Genomic DNA, 19272 nt, shown 5'->3' with positions numbered 1-19272 from the left:
AAACTAATAAAACTAAAGATGGACTGCATCATGTGGTCAGAAAAATAAATGGATGTTTAAGCTTGTTTGAATATATGTCGAGGCTATTGTGTTTCCAGATTGTTCCACTGCGCCCTTTGTAATTTTCTGTTTGAGCAACTACAAGAGTCAAACATTATCTGTATCATTTCATCAGCAGATGACAAATGTAAAATACAGACTGAATAAAATTCCTTTGTCATTACTAGTGTATATTTTCATGTTTTGGTGGTGCCTCGGCCCATAACGGCTTTCTTTGTGTTTCTCTCTGGTCTTAGCAAGATTATATAACATTTGGGTCCAAACAGTGCAACCAAGAGACCAAAACTAGAGGCCAGGATTGCAAATACTTCCACTGCATCTGCATATTTACCTGGGGAGTTGACATAAGCAGGAACAAAAGCCACCCACACAGCACAGAAGATCAACATGCTGAAAGTGATGAGTTTGGCCTCATTGAAGTTGTCTGGAAGATTTCTTGCCAGAAATGCTAACAGGAAACTTAGGATAGCCAGTAAGCCAATGTAACCAAGTAATACTGCAAAGCCAATTGTGGATCCAACTACGCACTCGTAAACTATTTTGTCATTGTGGTATTGAGTGTTTTTATGAGGAGCTGGTGAGGCAGAGACAATCCAAGCAGTACAAATTGCTGCTTGGATCGCTGTAAGAGCCACAACTGTCCCTCTCTGCTGCACAGCACCAAACCACTTGAGACTGGCTCCACCTCCTGGCTTGGAGGCCTTGAACACAGCTACAACCACCATGGTTTTTACCAAAATACATGAGACACAAAGAACAAAGCTGATCCCAAATGCTGCATGTCGCAACTGGCACGTCCACATTCTGGGTCGTCCAATAAACAAGAGTGAGCAGAGGAAGCACAGTTTAAGTGACAACAATATCAGAAAACTGAGTTCTGAATTGTTGGCGCGGACCACGGGTGTGTTGCGATGATAAGTGAAGATGCCCAAGACAACAGCACAAAAAAATGTGCCTAACAATGAAGTGGTTGTCAAGCAGATACCCAGAGGCTCATGGTAGGAGAGAAACTCTGTTTCTTTAGGAACACAGTGGTCACGTTGAGGGCTGGACCAGTAATCCTCTGGACAACTGATGCACTCTGTGGAGTCTGACAAAAAAAGGGAAGGCTGCATTTTTACAGAAGTTTTGTTATTAGACTTTAACATTGCGAAATTTCAGTTTTCTGTTTCTCTTGTCACTAAATTGTACAATCAACCTGGGAGGAGTGCAGACAGGCATAACTCAAAGAGTTTCATGCAGTGCCTGCAAATCCCCTCCACATAGCCAGTTGCTAAGTGAAAAATGTACTCACAGTGATATATAACAAGTATATGATACCAACCAGTCTTATTGCTGATCTTTCCCTCGGAACAAAGGACACAGTCAAAACAGCAGACAGGCTGCCCCTTTTTTCTGGCCATACGGGTTCCAGGAGGACAGTTCTCACTGCACACTGACTGCGGTGGCTGTAGGGATTATAAAAGTTATAACTGTAATCACTGCTATTTGATGCAGTAATTAAACAACATGCAATACTAGATGTTACTCGCTTGCATACATATTTGGCCTATAAAACATATTCTGACTCCTATTCTTAAGAAATAACAAACAATAAATAAAAGTAACCTGTTTGGAATCAAAATTCCAGAAGATTTTGTCTTCATCAAGTATGAGTTCTTCACCTTTGAAAGGCGATTTCTTAACAAGCCCCACATTCTGAACTTTAGTTCTTCCATCAGGGAGCCACAGCCAGTTCATGATATCATAAATTGGTAAAGCATCACCATTCTCATCAAATGATACTTGATCACCGAATGATGTGGTGAAGTTGACCTTTTCCAAGTAATACATCAGCTACAGTGGGGTAAGATAAGTTAAACAATGGATAAATATTTTGACAGACTTTTCTCAACAGATTGTTTTCAGATGTTCTGTGTGATAGCTACTTTTTGGTATGCTAAGGTTTAAATATAGGGAACTAGTGGCATTTAATTATATTTGTTACAATAAATAAAAGGAATTTTATTGTTTTGTCTACATTTTCAAATATTTGTCTACTTGAACAAAATCACAAGATTGAAACAACAACCTAAAGAGCTGTTTTTAATAATGTTTCCTTTTTCCAAAATCTCTTTCACTGGTGTAGCAGCAGTTTGAAGAGCTAAATAGAGAGTAAACTGATATCACACCTGCCATGGTTCTAGGCTATCTAAAGTAGCACAGCTGTGTTCACTAAAAGGACCTCTCCCTGGTACACAGTGAAGCATGTCATCAAGAGCATATGCCAGAGCATACACAGCCTTGTAAATATTATATTCAGGCCTGAGGTTAGAAACATCCAGAAACTCAGTCTCCACATTCTCTAGATCTTCCTGTCCAGTGCACAGTGGTCCTCCAGCTTCCAACCAACCTGCTGGAGGTGGAGCAAATCTGCAGTGAAAGGTGTGTTCCCAAAATTGCCTGACCTGAAATGCAGATAAAACAAAGTTTTAGCAGATGTATTATTCATGCAAAATGCCAGATTGCCTTCCAAGAATTAAGCTCTCACCAGGCTATTTCCATAACTGCTGTTATGGTGCAGGTCAGGACATACTTGCAACAGGAAGTCTCTCAGCCCCGGTATTTCTCCTCGACGGATGGCAATGCCCAGTGTGCCACCCAGGTATGGCATGAGTTGGGGGATCTGGAGCACAGCAGCTGATGTCCAGGCTTCACTGGCAATCCACTGCAGCCCTGTCACATTCTGCCTTACCACCTGTTCATTGCAAATGATTATATATTTTCTTTTTCAGACATATATGAAACAATTATGGTCTAATTTGAAGCACTGAAATACTACAAAATATAACACAATAAGTTGAGTCATTAAGGATTGCTGTTTTATACACAGTGCAATTTACATTATTTTTTCCAGGTCATTATAGTTCAATTTGTAATGATGCAATACATGAACATTAGTATATTGCTATGTACATAATCAGATACCTCTTTCGTTAGTTGAATCATGTGGATCTGATGTGCAAACACAATGACCACCCGAGCTGTGGATTTCTTTATCACTTCCACAATTCTCTTTAGTTCAGCTGGGTTTTCACCCCAAGGCAAAATCTCTGTGTAGGCCAGGCAACCTGCACCAGACTGAGCCATGTCAGCTTGCAAGGACTGGGTAACATGGAGTCCATAGTCATCATCACTGACCAGCAATCCTACCCAAGTCCAGCTAAAGCGTTTTAGGATCTGAATCATAGCACGCACCTAAGTGAGTACAGGGTGGAGGGATTAGTGTACACATTGCAATTATACTGGAAACATGACTATTCACATTTAACAATAAAAACATGTCTATACTATTAAATTCATGTAGTTCAATCAATGACGTGCTAATATGTTATATTTATGTCTTAGACAAAAGTTGGATTATTTATTTTTTTAAAGTTGAACTAAAACAAATTTGTATTTTTTATTTATTGAACATATTTTTTTATTTCTTAATGTTGTTAATAGTATTTCACCTGGAAAGCATCACTCGGGATTGTTCTAAAGAAAGATGGAAACCTTCGGCGATCACTTAGGCAGGAACATGTGGCAAAATAACTCACCTATCAATACAATATGCAGACAGGTTTTGCGCCTCAAGCAAGTAAGTAAAAGTATTTTACTACACAAATATTTAGATAAACAATACTAAGTCAGAATTTTTAAATTTCTAAATTGGAGAAGCTCAGGCTGACATGCAAATGCAGATCATCAAAGAGCTTAGCTAAGACAAGAAGAGACAGGATGAGAAACTTACGATGGGCAATTTGAATAAACCTATCACATTAGATGTGGCGATAGAAAATGTTGAGAATGAATCACCCACAATCCCCAGGACTGGAGGGCTTCCCAAACATGTCTCCTGAGCCAGAAACTGCTCCTCTCGACCGCTTGCCAATGACAATGCAGCACTGAAACCAATTACAAGTGTGGCACAATTGTCATAGAGACTGTATCCTATTGTCACATTGGGCAGCAAGTTAGAGTTTTTGTTGATCTCATCAATAGCATAGGCCATGGTCATAGCATGTCTGAACCCTGGAGGATCAAAGCTAGCACATAAAATCACAATTAATCACTAAAAAGTAACATAGTCTGTATAATAATTGGGACAGATGTATGCTGTCTGGTTCATGTGTGTAAGACTTACCCTTGGCAGTTGAGCTGATTTGGTTCGGAAGTGAATGTAAACTCAGGGAAGACAGAGGTGTAGTGGACCTCAAACAACCCACCCAGAATCACATCACCAGGCTTGTGCATCCCATTAAGCTCAAAGTGCCTCCATAATCTACAAGATGGGAAAAGAGAGGAAGACTCTGAGATGAGAAATGAGGTAGAGAAAAAAAGCAACATTAGGTAGACATACAAGAAGAATAATGTGTCTAGAAATGCCTCCATAACTGCCCTCATCCCTACACCAATGTTTCCTATCTAGTATTCTATAATCTTACGTAGCACTTAATTTTATATGCAGGGTAATGTCATCTCCTCTGGTGATTTTCATCATAGTTTCACACCACCTATCAGGACCTGGGCAGTGTGGGGGCAGGACATACATAATCTAAATTACGTCTTCAGACAAACTGGATTTATTTGCTATATATTCTGTTTAATGTAGGAGTTATTCACTTTAGTGTAAAGCCAGAGCCTATTTTGAGTTTCTTGAGTTAAATATCCATGAACAGGAAAAATATGAAATGCCAGAGGAGGTGACAGATAAATAAGCAATACAGCAAACATAACAGTATGAGTACATTTTGTAAAAGTATAAGCAATTGTGACGATTTCATATTAGTTTTAAATATACTTGTTTTTTTTTTTTTACAGATGAATGCAGTCTTTAGTGAATTTGAGTTTGCCATATAAAACCGCACTGCAGATACAGTATACAGTAGGACCAAAATGTCAAAAATTGAACTAAATATGCTGTAGTATAAATTACCTTAACCCTGCCAGATAACATTACAGGACTAATTTATATTGAACAGCTTAACGAACAGTGTAACAGTGTTTCTACTTTATACAAGGAACAAACTTCTAATAACTAAATTAAATCTATTTAGTATATGCAGTCCAGTGCAGGGAGGAATTCAGACATTTGTATACTAAAGGACCACTGCTTTGAAAACAGTGGTGTCCGCATTCTGGATAGACTATGATTACAGAAGATACAATAGATGGTGTGACACAGGAGTAAAAGAGTTTCTCTACCTTAATCTGGAACCACAGATATAAAATATATTTTAAAGTGTTTTAAATCTTTTTATTCCCAAACATTGTTCATACTTTGACTCTTCATGGGTATTATTAGGGTGACTTTGACAATACATACAAATAAAATAACAACCCACAGGTGACTATCAAAGCATAAATAACACAATGACTTCACAGAAATTATCAAGCCGGTCAGTGACTGCAGATGAGCGCGAAACAGCTTAAAGAATATCAAGCAAGTCCAGTTGCCTCTGAACAGCACCTTTTAGATAAGCATGTCCTGGATGACGGGATGAAAATCCTCACAGATATATATCACGTTATAGGTAGCATCTCTGGTTAATCAAGCATAAAAGCATCACCCACCCATTTTAAATAATGTAATATAACCAAAAGTGGCTATTACCAGTGTGTGATCAGGAAAAAGCAAAAGATCAGGCAAAAAGGACAATGACAGGACAGGAGTTCTTTCACAGCTTTATTCTTTCTCATTTCATTTTGCCATTCCCTTTTATAAGATGGCTTATTGCTGACTATAATTACTTAGCAGGCTCTGGTCATTTAACACCTGCAGTACCATGCTGCATGCAAAAGCAGAGTCTAAAGAAAGATAAATCATAAATACATGGGTGTGTCTTTATGTCTTGGATGTGGCCCGACCCATGATAGCCTTCTTTGTGTTTCTCTCTGGTCTCAGCAAGATTATGTAACATTTGGGTCCAAACAGTGCCACCAATAGACCAAAACTAGAGGCCAGGATTGCAAACACTTCCACTGCATCTGCATATTTACCTGGGGAGTTGACATAAGCAGGAACAAATGCCACCCACACAGCACAGAAGATCAACATGCTGAAGGTGATGAGTTTGGCCTCATTGAAGTTGTCTGGAAGATTTCTTGCTAGAAATGCTAACAGGAAACTGATGATAGCCAGTATACTAATATAGCCCAGCAAGACAGCAAAACCAATTGTTGACCCAACTACACACTCATAAACTATTCTGTCATTGTAGTATTGAGTATTTTTATGAGGAGCTGGTGAAGCAGAGACAATCCAGGACGTGCATATTGCTCCCTGAACAGAAGTAAGAACCATAACAGTCCCTCTCTGCTGCACAGCACCAAACCATTTCAGACTGGCTCCACCTCCTGGCTTGGAGGCCTTGAACACAGCTAGAACTACCATGGTTTTCACTAAGATACATGAGACACAGAGTACAAAGCTGATCCCAAATACTGCATGTCTCAGCTGGCAGGTCCACAGCTTGGGTTGCCCGATGAACAGCAGTGAACACAGGAAACATAACTTTAGTGACACCAGGAGCAAAAAACTAAGTTCTGAGTTATTGGCCCGTACCATTGGTGTGCTGCGATGATAGGTGAAGATACCTACAACAATAGTGCAGATAGACGTGCCAAGCAATGATGCAGTTGTCAGGCAAATACCAAGAGGTTCATGATATGACAGGAACTCTGTTTTCTTGGGAACACATTGGTCACGTTGGGAATTAGACCAGAAATCCTCAGGACAACTAGTGCAGTCCATGGAGTCTGACAAAAAAGGGGGGGATTTCTGATAAATATATACATTATATATGTGTATATTTATAATATATTTTTTAAGAAATAGCACCTCAGTTACTTTAAAAACATACTGCTTAAGGAAGCATATAAACAGCCCTCTGTAACAAACATGGAGATAGTTGCATATTGTGTACCAAAGAGAAGAAGGCTTTAGCAGTCGTAATTACTGAAATATGAGCATGAGCCTGATCCCATTGAAATGCTGTACATTAACTACAAGGTAAAATATTTTATTGTTTTATCATTAATACTAACCTGTACTATTGCTGATTTTTCCCTCAGAACAAGGTACGCAGTCAAAACAGCAGACAGGCTGCCCCTTTTTTCTAGCCACACGAGTACCTGGTGGGCAGCTCTCACTGCAAATTGACTGGGGTGGCTGTAAGAATTATTGTAAGAGTTATTCTTGCAGACCATATCTAAGTTACCACAAGGCAAAAATCTACAAAATCAATGAGTGGAAGTAACCTGTTTAGAGTCAGAGTTCCAGAAAATGTTGTCTTCATAAAGTGTGAGTTCTTCGCCTTTGACTGACTCTTTAACCTCACCCACATTCTGAATCTTTGTTGTGCCATCTGGGAGCCACAGCCAGTTCATGACATCATATATTGGTAAGGCATCACCATTCTCATCAAATAACACTTGATCCCCAAATGGTGTGGTGAAGTCTACTCTATCCAAATAATATACCAGCTTCACAGATAGAAAGGAAAAACATTCATTCAAATATCTAGCAGTCACATTTTTTTTAGCTGCAATATTAAGAAAGTGTTTTTCAATTTTAGGTTTGCCTGTGGAAAGCAAACCCTGTGTTCTGTATGTGGATGAATGAATTAATAAAAAATATAAAAAAACAAAGCCACAAATCATTCATGCAAATAATTTATAATAACTTAACTGTAGACTATGTGTGCAGGCTAAAACTCTACAACAAAGTAGGAAGTGCCTAAAAACTATTTTACTTTTACTTTCTAAAAAAGAAAGCATTTAAAATTATTTAAAAACATTTAACAACATAGAAACTGCTTATGAAATGCTCCTGTCGGGTATGAAGTTGTGCAGAGGACAGAACAAATCTGTCACAGCTGGAATCTGACAGAAACGATCCCCATGGAATCGTGGGGTTAGAGTTTTAGGTGAGGTGAAAGGAGAAAGCAACACTTGGTTCCTCCCATGCACTCTGTACACTCCTTGACCCTGACAGCATTGCTTGTACTAACACTAACATTGTACTAAGATGTACAAAAAGATTTTGAATTTTGAATTTCAGAATGGTTGGTGTGATCTCTTGATTATATCACTGTGCTATTATCCCAATCTGAAAACATGGGAAGCTGCAGACATACTTTTTTGTTATGAGAATTATATAAAATAAACAAGAATTAAAAAATAACACATGTCCTGTAAGACAAACTACAAGTGGAACATAAACTGATATCACACCTGCCACGGTTCCAGACTTTGCAGACTGGCACAGCTATGCCCGCTGAAAGGACCTCTCCCTGGCACACACTGCAGCATGTCATCAAGGGCATGTGCTAGGGCATACACAGCCTTGTAAACGTTGTATTCCGGCCTTAGGTTTGAAACATCAAACAACTCACTATCCACTTTATTTAGATCCTCTTGTCCACTGCACAGTGCTCCACCAGTTTCCACCCAACCTACTGGAGGTGGAGCAAATCTACACTGAAATACATCTTCCCAAAACTGACTTACCTGAAATGCAAATAAAAATAACAATGTTAAGTAAATATAAAAAAAATATTATTACTACAATTACAGGTCAGATTGTAAAACTAAGCACTCACAATACTATTTCCATAGTAGTTATGATATTGGTCAGGTTGTATTCTTAAGAGAAAATCCTTGAACCCCGTCATTTCTCCTCGACGGATCGCTATGCCCAATGTGCCAGCAAGGTATGGCATGAATTCTGGTGTCTGGAGGACATCAACTGATGTCCAAGCTTCACTGGCCATCCACTGCAAACCTGTCACTTTCTGTGTAACTACCTGTGTATTGTAAAATAAAAATATTTTTCAATCATTACACCCAACAATTACACAAATGTAATTTACTGCATGGTTATGCACTGAACTCTTTACACTGTATAATTATGCTGTACTAATTTAATATAGTATAGTACACATATGGCATATATTACTATACAACATAGTAACAAATAGTAATAATAATTGCATATTGAATCTATGCAATTCATTTTTTTTTTTTACATTTTACTTGACCTATAGGAATATGTAAATGTTTCTTAATGTTTCATGCCAGTAATGCATATTCTATCACAGGAAATAAATTGTTATTGAGTGGTGTGATATTGTCTTTTCCTAAATTAAAAATAAACAAAATTGTGTTAACATAGGTTCAATAAATAATATTGTATTCTGGGCCTAACCTCCTCCATTAGTCGATAAATGTGGATTTCATGTGCAAACACCATGACCACACGAGCTGTGGATTTCTTCATCACATTTACAATTCTGCTACGTTCAGCTGTGTCATTGCCCCAAGGCAAAATCTCTGTGTAGGCCAGACAACCAGCACCAGACTTAGCTAGGTCTGACTGGAAGGAGCGTGCAACATTTAGGCCATAGTCATCATCACTGACCAATAGTCCTACCCAAGTCCAGCCAAAGTGTTTAAGGATCTGAATCATAGCACGCACCTAATATGATAGAGACAGTTTCACACAATTGTTTTAAGTAGAATCAGAGATCATTTAAGACCTCAGTCTATAGTTTAGATTATATTTTAGTAATTATGCACAAAAAACATTTTTTCTCATGTCACATTTGTGGATTGTGTTTAATTGAGGAGACTTGTTTTTTATGTTTGCTATAGCTCCTTTAAAACATACTGTAATTCGGTTTCACCTGGAAAGCATCGCTTGGGATTGTTCTAAAGAAGGATGGAAATCGTTGCCGATTACTTAAGCAGGAACATGTGGCAAAATGACTCACCTGAAAAGAGACATACAGTATGCAAACAGGACGTGTAAAATATGTTATGCAAGTTGACTCAAGGCTCATTTTATATATTTATCCCATTTAAATCATGAATCTTATTTAAAATATAATACATCCATAAACAGGGTAATAAATACACAGATATTTAAGCTCACCATAGGTAACCTGAATAAACCTAACACATTAGAGGAGGCAATAGAAAATGTTGAGTAGGAATCACCCACAATCCCAAGGACTGGAGTGGTACCGAAACAGTTCTCCTGAAGCAGAAACTGCTCCTCTTGACCACTGGCCAGTACCAAAGCAGCACGAAATCCAATAACAAGTGCACCACAATTATCATAAAGACTGTATCCCAAAGTCACATTAGGTAGTAGATTGGAGTTTTTGTTGATCTCATCAACTGCAAAGACCATTGACATAGCATGTCTGAACCCTTGAGTGTCAAAGCTGAAACACAAAATGCCACTATTAACCACAACAAAGACAAATATACAACCACCTTATTCACATTTTCATGACCTGATATCCATTATACAATGGGTACATGCAATACAATACAATATAGCATACAGAACAGCAACATCATATTTAATGTAACTTTTAAAATATCATAAATGCAGACAAACATAACCTGCAAAGATGTATGCTGTTTGCTGTATGTATGTGAGACTCACCCAGTGCAAGTGGGCTGACGTGGCTCTGAAGTGAATTTCCACTCAGGGAAGACAGATGTATAGTGGACCTCAAACAACCCACCCAGATTCACATCCCCAGCCTTGTGCAACCCATTGAGATGAAACTGTTTCCATAATTTACAAGATGAGGAAACAGAGGAAGATATGGAAAAGAAAAAGTATGATGAGAACAAAAACAACATTAGGTAGACACAAAAGCATATGTAAAAATAATCCCCCATAACTGCCCTCATCACTTTAATCCTGGTAATGAACTTGATGCAAGCTAACACAATTTAATATATAGGTTGTATCCTAGTCTTTGTGTCCTAGGTATCATTGTTTTTCACATCTTGTCACACCACCCATCAGGGGATAGCCAGTACCGTGGGCAGGACATAGTTCAGATTGTGCAATGTCAGTTTGAGAGTGCCAATATTTAATACTGTAATAATATTTGAATATAAAATGTGTACACAACTTTAATAAATGTTCTAGAAAGATGTACTGTATAACTTGTTTTGTAAATGTTTTGAAAGTAACTTAACCCAATAAATATTATTACCAATTATAATCTGTTTGGTTAATGGGATGTTTGCTGCATTTCTCACTAATAATGGAGGGGAAATAAATAAAAAAGACAGAAACAAGATAATACAATAACATTTGACTAAATATAATTGAGTTTTTATTTTTACTTAATACCATACTAATACCATCTAATGGCGAAAGCAAACTATTCCAAAGTTTTGGTAAATGGGCACTCAATGTCTTCTCAACTTGGGTTAATTAGACAACTAACCACCAACCATAACTATCCACATATATAACATCTCTAACATTTACCCAGGTGGGCTGCAAGTAAGGACACAAATGTCAGAATCAGCTGTCAAGGTCAGCTTGGAGATAACCTGGTCTTTACCCTTCATTCAATCTGCTCAGCGCAACACCAGAAATGAAACATAACCCATGCTATCTGCTGTTGTGTTGCGCTTCTCTCATTAATGAAACTAGGTTTATATACATACATAGTCATACATTCACTTACACAGCACACAACTGCCTGTGTGAACACACTACTCTGCATAATAACTGGACCTTATTCAAGTGGGCCTTGCTGGTGAATATCTAGTAGCCAGGCCATGGGGCCTTTGACTACAGCCCAAAAGAGCTGCATTGAGCAGCCAACCCTGTGGAACCAGGGATCTGAAGTTTCGTGCTATGGCATAGGTCTGGAACCTAGGTGTGCTAATGCCTGGCTTCACAGGCTAGGACAAGGTCACCAATGCAGGTGTGTATGGCAAGCGGATTTAACATATACAAGGTAAAGAGGATTCACATTACATATATCTGTAATGTATTTCTGACTAGTCAAAACTGCAATTGGATCTAATTGTATGTATATCAGCAACTACATTTTGACTAGTTACAATTCAAATTAAAGATATCTGTAATTACATTTGGATTAATCAGAATGGCTCATTGACTTGAATGGGAAAACTAATTAAAGATATCGACAATTCAGTTTTGCCTATTTGTAAAGTAAATCCCGAATATCTTTTATTACATTTTGACTAGTCAAAATTCCAATTACAGAGTTCAATAATGACATTTTCAAGATTCAAGATTCAAAAAACTTTATTAATCCCTGAGGGAAATTGTTTTGCCTCAATACAGTTGTTCTCAACGCAGATAGAAAAGAAACCACAACCAGAAAAGATCCAACACCAACATAAATACACATAACCAATAACATACAATACAGAAAAACTCAATATATATACAGAATATGTAAAATATGTGAAATAGATTAATGAAATTGGATCGACATTTATAGCCTATGTGGATTGACAGCAAGTATATGACACGACTATCACTTCCTGCACCACTTAAAGAGGGGGGAGGAATTGTACAGATTGATGGCCACAGTTAGAAAGGATCTCCTGTGGCGCTCTGTGGAGCATTTAATGTTAATAAGTCTTTGGTTGAACGTGCTCCTCTGTCCAGCCAACACACTGTGCAGCGGGTGGGAGGGATTGTCCAAGATTGAGAGGAGTTTAGACAGCATCTTCCTCTCAGCTACAACATATAGAGGGTCCAGCTCCACCCCCAGAGCAGACTTTGACTAGCTTGGCTAGTTTGACTGGATTTTGACTAGTCACAATTTCAATTGTAATGTGAACTCTTTCGGCCCAAAAATTGCTCATTGATCGGCTCAATGGCATTGATGACGTCATGTCTGATCTCTGCACAGGAATTTTGGCTAGTAAAAATGGGAGTGTAGATATTTTAAAAGGTCATTCTTACTGTTCAGAATGCAATTGCAGATATCTTAAATTATAAATTTTGCCTATTCGCATTATATTTTCATTCAAAATGCCATGTTAGAGACATAAAATGTGATCATGGATATTAAGGATATGGATATTAACTCTCAAATGTTAAAATGGCCTGCCATAGGTGTGAAGAAACTACATAAGCTCCCAACTGTGCGCTGCTGTGTTCATGAAGAACCAGAGGACCACTTAAAATCACTGAGACGAATGCTATGAATGTATTTATGGAGAAGGATTTTCTATACGTTTAGGAAAAGCTTCAAGAGGACCTGGAAAGCATTGCTTGAGAAAAGGATATACTGGGAAGGCCTTGGGAAGTCTACTACCATGTTGACCTGACCTACAGCAGAAAATGGACGAATGACTGATATTGTCATAACATATGTTGGATTGCTCTGATTAGGGATTTACTGATGCCAATCAGTAGTACCAAAACCAGGTATCTGACTCTTTTTACTTTTTACTTTACTGTTACTACTTCAATACCATACTTCAATACCACCACTCAGTGTCTAGCATGGTCATTCTGAGTGGTCTGCAGCTATGATGCAGCCACATACATATGAAAAGATTTTTAAAAAGAGTAGAGTAAAGTTACAATTATACTATGCAAGAGTGTCGGTACACCTATACAAAAGTGTTACAATTTGTTATCAGCAAAATATCAGCATCTTCTTTGCCATTGGCCAGTGGCCAAATGCTGGAAGATCAGTGTTCTTGCCTTTTTACTTGGGAAAAACATTGTTATTGACTTAACACATACAAATGGGCAGCTACAACAAACAATGACTGATACTTCAGCGGTACTTTGGCAGCCACGTTACCTTGTTAGCTTCCACAGTAATGTCGTAGCTGTCTGCTGTAATGGATGTCTGTAGAGGGTATGATCAATTTATAAAACACCAGTTGGGAAACAAAGGACAGTGTTATCATAACAGTATAACAGGTTTTTCCTAGATAACATATTAAAGTTATCATAGTGAAATAAATACATCTAGTGTACCGGTAGGCTTAACTTTAATGTGAATAAAACCAAACAAAAACCGGGTAGGACAAAATAAAATTACAAAGTAATGCAAAAGCATAAACAAACAAGGAAGTTATACAGTACATGTAGCCTAAAGAACTAAAAAGGAACTAAAAGTTATAAAAAAAGATCATTGGTTGAAGGCCCCCTCTCTCTCATGTATTGTAAGATGACGTACATACTGTACCATGCAGGTGTATGGTTTTTTCTCAAAGCTACTTAAACCAGTAGAAAATCACTTAAGCACACATACATACACCTGAATGATGGACCTCCCATACCTCTTTATTTGTCTGAGACTAGCTCTGAGTTTGTTTGAGATGAACTCAGCTCTTGTCTTGAATGATTCAAGAAATACTATGAAACTAAGTGCTGGCTACACAGAGGCCAGGGCAGATGGAACTGGGGCTTCAACTATAAAATGTAAACTGCAGGGTGCTGCTCGTCTTCCTACATTCTCAGTGGACGGTGACTACATAATTGGGGGTGTTTTTTCCATACACCACTACGTGCACATAGTGAATCATAACTACACTATCATGCCTGAGCCTCTAATGTGCACCGGGAGGTTAGTAAAAATAAGAAATGTTTTATTGTGTGGATAGATTTGTTTAAGTTAGTATAATGTATTGTGCTCACACTTTGCTGTCATAAAAGGGGCATTGTGCATTTTTTTTTCTGCTTCCAAACATATTGTCCAGCTGTTGCATATGTGGTTATGTTTACATACAGGTATGTACAAAATATTATAGGTATATATTTGTCTGACAAATGCAGTGCAGCTATTGCAGCTATTGTTATTACTATAAATTGCAATTCTTCTTTAATGTGTGCTTACTTTCAAAATTGTGTACAGTATTAATCATGTACACAATTCAACACTAAGTGTTTGTGCACAGAATTGACAGCCGTGAACTGTCCATCTCACGTGCAATGATCTTTGCAATTGAAGAAATTAACAACACTACAAAGCTGCTTCCAGGCATTAGACTCGGTTATCAGATCCATGACTCATGTGCCTCAGTTCCCATCGCAGTTGAAGTGGCATTCCAGCTTTCAAATGGCCTGGATCCAGTGTTTTACACAGGCAACAATTGCTCACAGTCTGGTATGGTCATGGCTATTGTTGGCGAGTCTGGGTCCACGCCATCCATCAGCATGTCTCGTGTCATTGGGTCCTTTAACATTCCTCAAGTACATATCTTTAATTTTTGGAAAAAGTTATTTTTAATATGCTAATGCTGGTCTTTAACCGTGCCATTAAAGAAATATATTGTGTCGTTTCCCTTTAGGTGAGCCACTTTGCTACTTGTGCATGCTTGTCCAATAAGCAGCAGTATCCCAGTTTCTTCAGAACAATTCCCAGTGACCACTTTCAGGCTGACGCGCTTGCAAAACTGGTAAAACAATTTGGCTGGACGTGGATAGGTGCTGTCCGCTCAGATTCAGACTATGGAAATAATGGCATGGCAGCTTTCCTGGATGCAGCACACAAAGAAGGGATCTGTGTTGAATACTCTGAATCATTTTATCGTACCCACCCACGCAGCAGGATAAAGAGAGTGGCTGATGTTGTCCGCAGGTTTCTAAATCACTCAATATTGCTGGTGACACAAATTTTTGCACAAAAAAGTAAAAGTATTTAGTCAGAGAGGAGATTAGAACAATGCCCATTTCATTATCTTGTTGGCAAACTGAGAAGTGATTTTTTTCCCATTGTATTTATTGCGCACACATTTATTAAAAATGTCACTTCAAACTTTTAAAACTGTGAACCAGTGTGAAGTCCCTTTTGAGTTTCGTTGTAATATACTGCAATGTTATTGCATCAAAATGATTTGTAATTTGATGTTTCTTCAGGTCAACAGCTATGGTAGTTGTGGCATTTGCAGCCTCTGGTGATTTGAAGATTTTGCTGGAGGAGTTGTCTCGTGAGCCTTCTCCACCTCGTCAGTGGATAGGCAGTGAGGCATGGGTAACTGACCCAGACATGCTGAAGTTCACCTTCTGTGTCGGAGCCATGGGATTTGGTATTCCACAATCTGTCATCCCAGGTCTGAGAGACTTTCTGCTGGATCTCTCTCCCACTAAAGTGGCAGCCTCCCAAGTACTTACTGAGTTTTGGGAGGATGCATTCAACTGCAGTTTGAAAAAAAGTAAGAAAGTTTATTTTGTTTAGTTATGCTATTTTGTTTACTGAGTGAAACTTCCCATGTAAAAATGTCAACAGCGATGTCAAGATCAAAGCAAGGATTTATTTACTATTATTTCTATTTTGAGCAATGAAGTCCTGAACACAGGCACAATATATAGAAAGTATAGGGCACCAACATTAAAAAATCTTACTATGATGTTTGAGTTGTAACATGTGCAGTAAATATATTATTAGATTAATTATTTCACATTCTTTATTTAATATAAACATATTAAATTGATGTTGTCATCATGGAATATTAAAGAAAAGTTACGTTAAGTCATTGTAACAGTACTTGAAATATGCTCTAAAAAAAGCAAATCAGACTCAAGGTAAATAAGTAATGTATTACAAATGAAGGAAGACAATAAGAATATATCACCAAATTGCTGATTTACTAAGCCAATAATACATTATGTAAGAGAAGAACAGCAATAACAACAATTAAAATTATAGTAACAATAATATTATTACCAATAACAATTAGTTATAATGTAAATCTTATGCTATGTCTATTTTTCATGTTTTTAGATGCTACCACAGACAAGAGTGTGTGTGATGGAAGTGAAGACATAAAAACTCTGGAAAGCCCGTACACTGACACATCTCAGCTCCGCATCACTAACATGGTGTACAAAGCTGTTTATGCAATAGCTCATGCCATTCACAATGCTGTGTGTCAGGAAGACAAATTCTACAACTCAGTGTGACAAACTCACCAAAATAGACTCCAAACAGGTTATCTAAAACTAATTGATAAACATTTCTTTTTATTTGTATTATATTCATTCAACTTCAATAACTACATATTTTACATTATTTATTTCCTGTCTCTCCCTAATTAACCACTTTACTTAATTTTGACAGATTCTCACTCAGCTGAAGAAAGTAAACTTTTCCCAAAATGGTTATCATGTGTCATTTGATGCTAACGGGGATCCTGTGGCCATGTATGAGCTGGTTAACTGGCAGAAAAGTAGCAGTAGCAGCATTGAGTTGGTGACAGTAGGGTACTATGATGCATCACTGCCAGTGGGCCAAGAGTTCCATATCTACAGGAACTTAACCTGGATGGAGGGCAGGACAAAAGTGAGGACCAACAATTTAAGATCATAACAGTTGTATAGCAAAAGGTCATATCTGTGTGGCTTTGCCTGTATATGCTGTATGTGGCAGGTGCCTGTATCAGTGTGCTCTGACAGCTGTCCTCCAGGAACTCATAAAGTGCTGCAGAAAGGAAAACCCATCTGCTGTTATGACTGTATACCATGTCCTGAGGGAGAGATCAGTAATGCTACAGGTAAAATAAGAATATTCCTCATTGAAATCTACCATAGGTAATACATGACTGCTAAATGTTTTTTTCCATTTAATTCTTTCAGATTCCACTGACTGTTTCCCCTGCCCCAAAGAGTTCTGGCCTAACACAGAGAGAGACACCTGTTTCCCAAAGCCTGTAGAGTTTCTTTCCTTCAGTGAGGTCCTAGGAATCATCCTGGCTGCATTCTCCATTGGTGGTGCCTGTCTGGCTGTTATAACAGCGACTGTATTCTTCCGGCACAGAACATCCCCGATTGTCAGGGCCAACAACTCTGAGCTGAGCTTCCTGCTGCTCTTCTCTTTGACTCTGTGTTTCTTATGTTCATTAACGTTCATTGGAGCACCCTCTGAGTGGTCCTGTATGCTGCGTCACACAGCGTTTGGGATCACCTTTGTCCTCTGTATCTCTTGTGTTCTTGGGAAAACTATAGTGGTGTTAATGGCCTTCAAAGCTACACTTCCAGGTAGTAATGTCATGAAATGGTTTGGTCCTCCACAGCAGAGAATGACTGTAGTGTCTTTTACATTCATACAAGTTTTAATATGTACTGTTTGGTTGGTTCTTAGTCCTCCTTTTCCAATGAAAAACCTAACAACATACAAAGAGAAAATCATCCTGGAGTGTGCATTAGGCTCAGCTATTGCTTTCTGGACTGTTCTTGGGTACATAGGCCTGTTAGCTGTGTTCTGCTTTGTGTTAGCTGTCCTAGCTCGGAAACTACCTGATAATTTTAATGAAGCCAAATTCATCACCTTCAGCATGTTGATCTTCTGTGCAGTCTGGATCACTTTTATTCCAGCTTATGTCAGCTCTCCTGGGAAATTTACTGTGGCTGTGGAAATATTTGCCATTCTAGCCTCTAGTTTTGGGCTAATGCTGTGTATATTTTCTCCAAAGTGTTTTATCATATTGTTTAAGCCAGAAAAGAACACTAAGAAACACTTGCTAAATAAAATGCAATCCAAGGATCAATGTATATAGTTAAGGTGGTAACAATGCATTATGTTAGAGATTATATTGTACTCATTTAGTAGGCAGCATTATTTTTCCTAAAATTTAACATTTGATTTTTATATGATTTTGTAAATGCCCTTTTAAAAATGTTATTGTCTTAATTTACAAGAATTTTGTGTGCTAAAAATAAGAGTAAATAAATTCATAACAAAAAGTGTGGATTCTTTTCATGTAAATTAAAGTGTTATCTGAATACGAGTTCTTTTGTTTTGGGAGTAACAGTATATCATATATTATTATATATAAGAAAGAACATTTCTATCAACTATACTGTCAAAATAACAAATAAAGTAAAGCAATAGTAAAGATTAAGTATTAGTAAAACATATTAAAAAAACAGTACTACAGTGTAGCATTTACTGACGTGTACCATGCATAGTTACATGCACTCTTCTGCACTCTTCTTCGACAGGGATCTCAGATGTTGTTCCTGGGATCTGCTCGAGCCACTCTCCAGCAGCGGGAAGCTATTACAATCATCCTCCCCACAATCAGAGATTGGGTTCCAAGCCCTCATAATAGAGCTTAATGCAAGAGCAGCTGACCTAAGATTGAAGATCATGGCTAAGATGGACACCAGTCCCCAGTCCTTGGAACAGCTAAGATACTGCACAGGACCCTCAAGCCTCCCAGGCTTAAGATCGCTCCATGGAAGGAGTGAGTGGGGAATTTTTTTTTTTTTTTATATACGTATATGAAACACCAGGAGGCTTAAAGCCCCTGCTAGGATCTAGGGCTTTGATCCCTTGATCTGCAATCCCTGCACAAGGAAATATCGGAGTATCTAGAACTGCCTTTTTCCACCTGAGGAATATTGCTAAAATTAGGAGCATTTTGTCC

At 38.1% G+C, this 19272-nt stretch overlaps 3 protein-coding genes across 3 annotated transcripts; 1 reads left to right on the top strand and 2 right to left on the bottom strand.

The window, feature by feature from the left end:
* Positions 1-236: 236 nt before the first annotated feature.
* On the bottom strand, positions 237-4636 carry LOC113165189 (extracellular calcium-sensing receptor-like). The gene is made up of 10 exons (XM_026364549.1): positions 4609-4636; positions 4229-4394; positions 3836-4130; positions 3555-3641; positions 3028-3297; positions 2591-2797; positions 2232-2507; positions 1669-1896; positions 1385-1508; positions 237-1123 (listed from the first exon to the last, which is right to left on the bottom strand). Exons 1-10 carry the CDS (start codon positions 4634-4636, stop codon positions 237-239), a joined length of 2568 nt encoding a protein of 855 aa, XP_026220334.1.
* Positions 4637-5929: 1293 nt separating this feature from the next.
* Positions 5930-14093, bottom strand: LOC113165180 (extracellular calcium-sensing receptor-like). The gene is made up of 11 exons (XM_026364537.1): positions 14086-14093; positions 13843-13870; positions 10541-10719; positions 10019-10313; positions 9771-9857; positions 9293-9562; positions 8688-8891; positions 8320-8595; positions 7345-7569; positions 7132-7255; positions 5930-6843 (listed from the first exon to the last, which is right to left on the bottom strand). The coding sequence occupies exons 1-11, from the start codon at positions 14091-14093 to the stop codon at positions 5930-5932; spliced, it is 2610 nt and encodes an 869-aa protein (XP_026220322.1).
* A 334-nt stretch (positions 14094-14427) lies between these two features.
* On the top strand, positions 14428-18399 carry LOC113165168 (extracellular calcium-sensing receptor-like). Its single transcript, XM_033326292.1, is given in 9 exon segments — positions 14428-14471; positions 14803-15097; positions 15196-15485; positions 15764-16059; positions 16629-16788; positions 16790-16835; positions 16965-17186; positions 17274-17397; positions 17480-18399. Coding segments are annotated over 9 exon segments (2382 nt in total). The 5' UTR covers positions 14428-14442.
* The last annotated feature ends 873 nt before the right edge of the window (positions 18400-19272 follow it).

Source organism: Anabas testudineus, chromosome 13 (assembly GCF_900324465.2).
Source record: "Anabas testudineus chromosome 13, fAnaTes1.2, whole genome shotgun sequence".
NCBI classification, from domain to species: domain Eukaryota; kingdom Metazoa; phylum Chordata; class Actinopteri; order Anabantiformes; family Anabantidae; genus Anabas; species Anabas testudineus.
The sequence above is the reverse complement of the archived record's forward strand: the minus strand, read 5'-3'. Positions and strand labels throughout refer to the sequence as shown.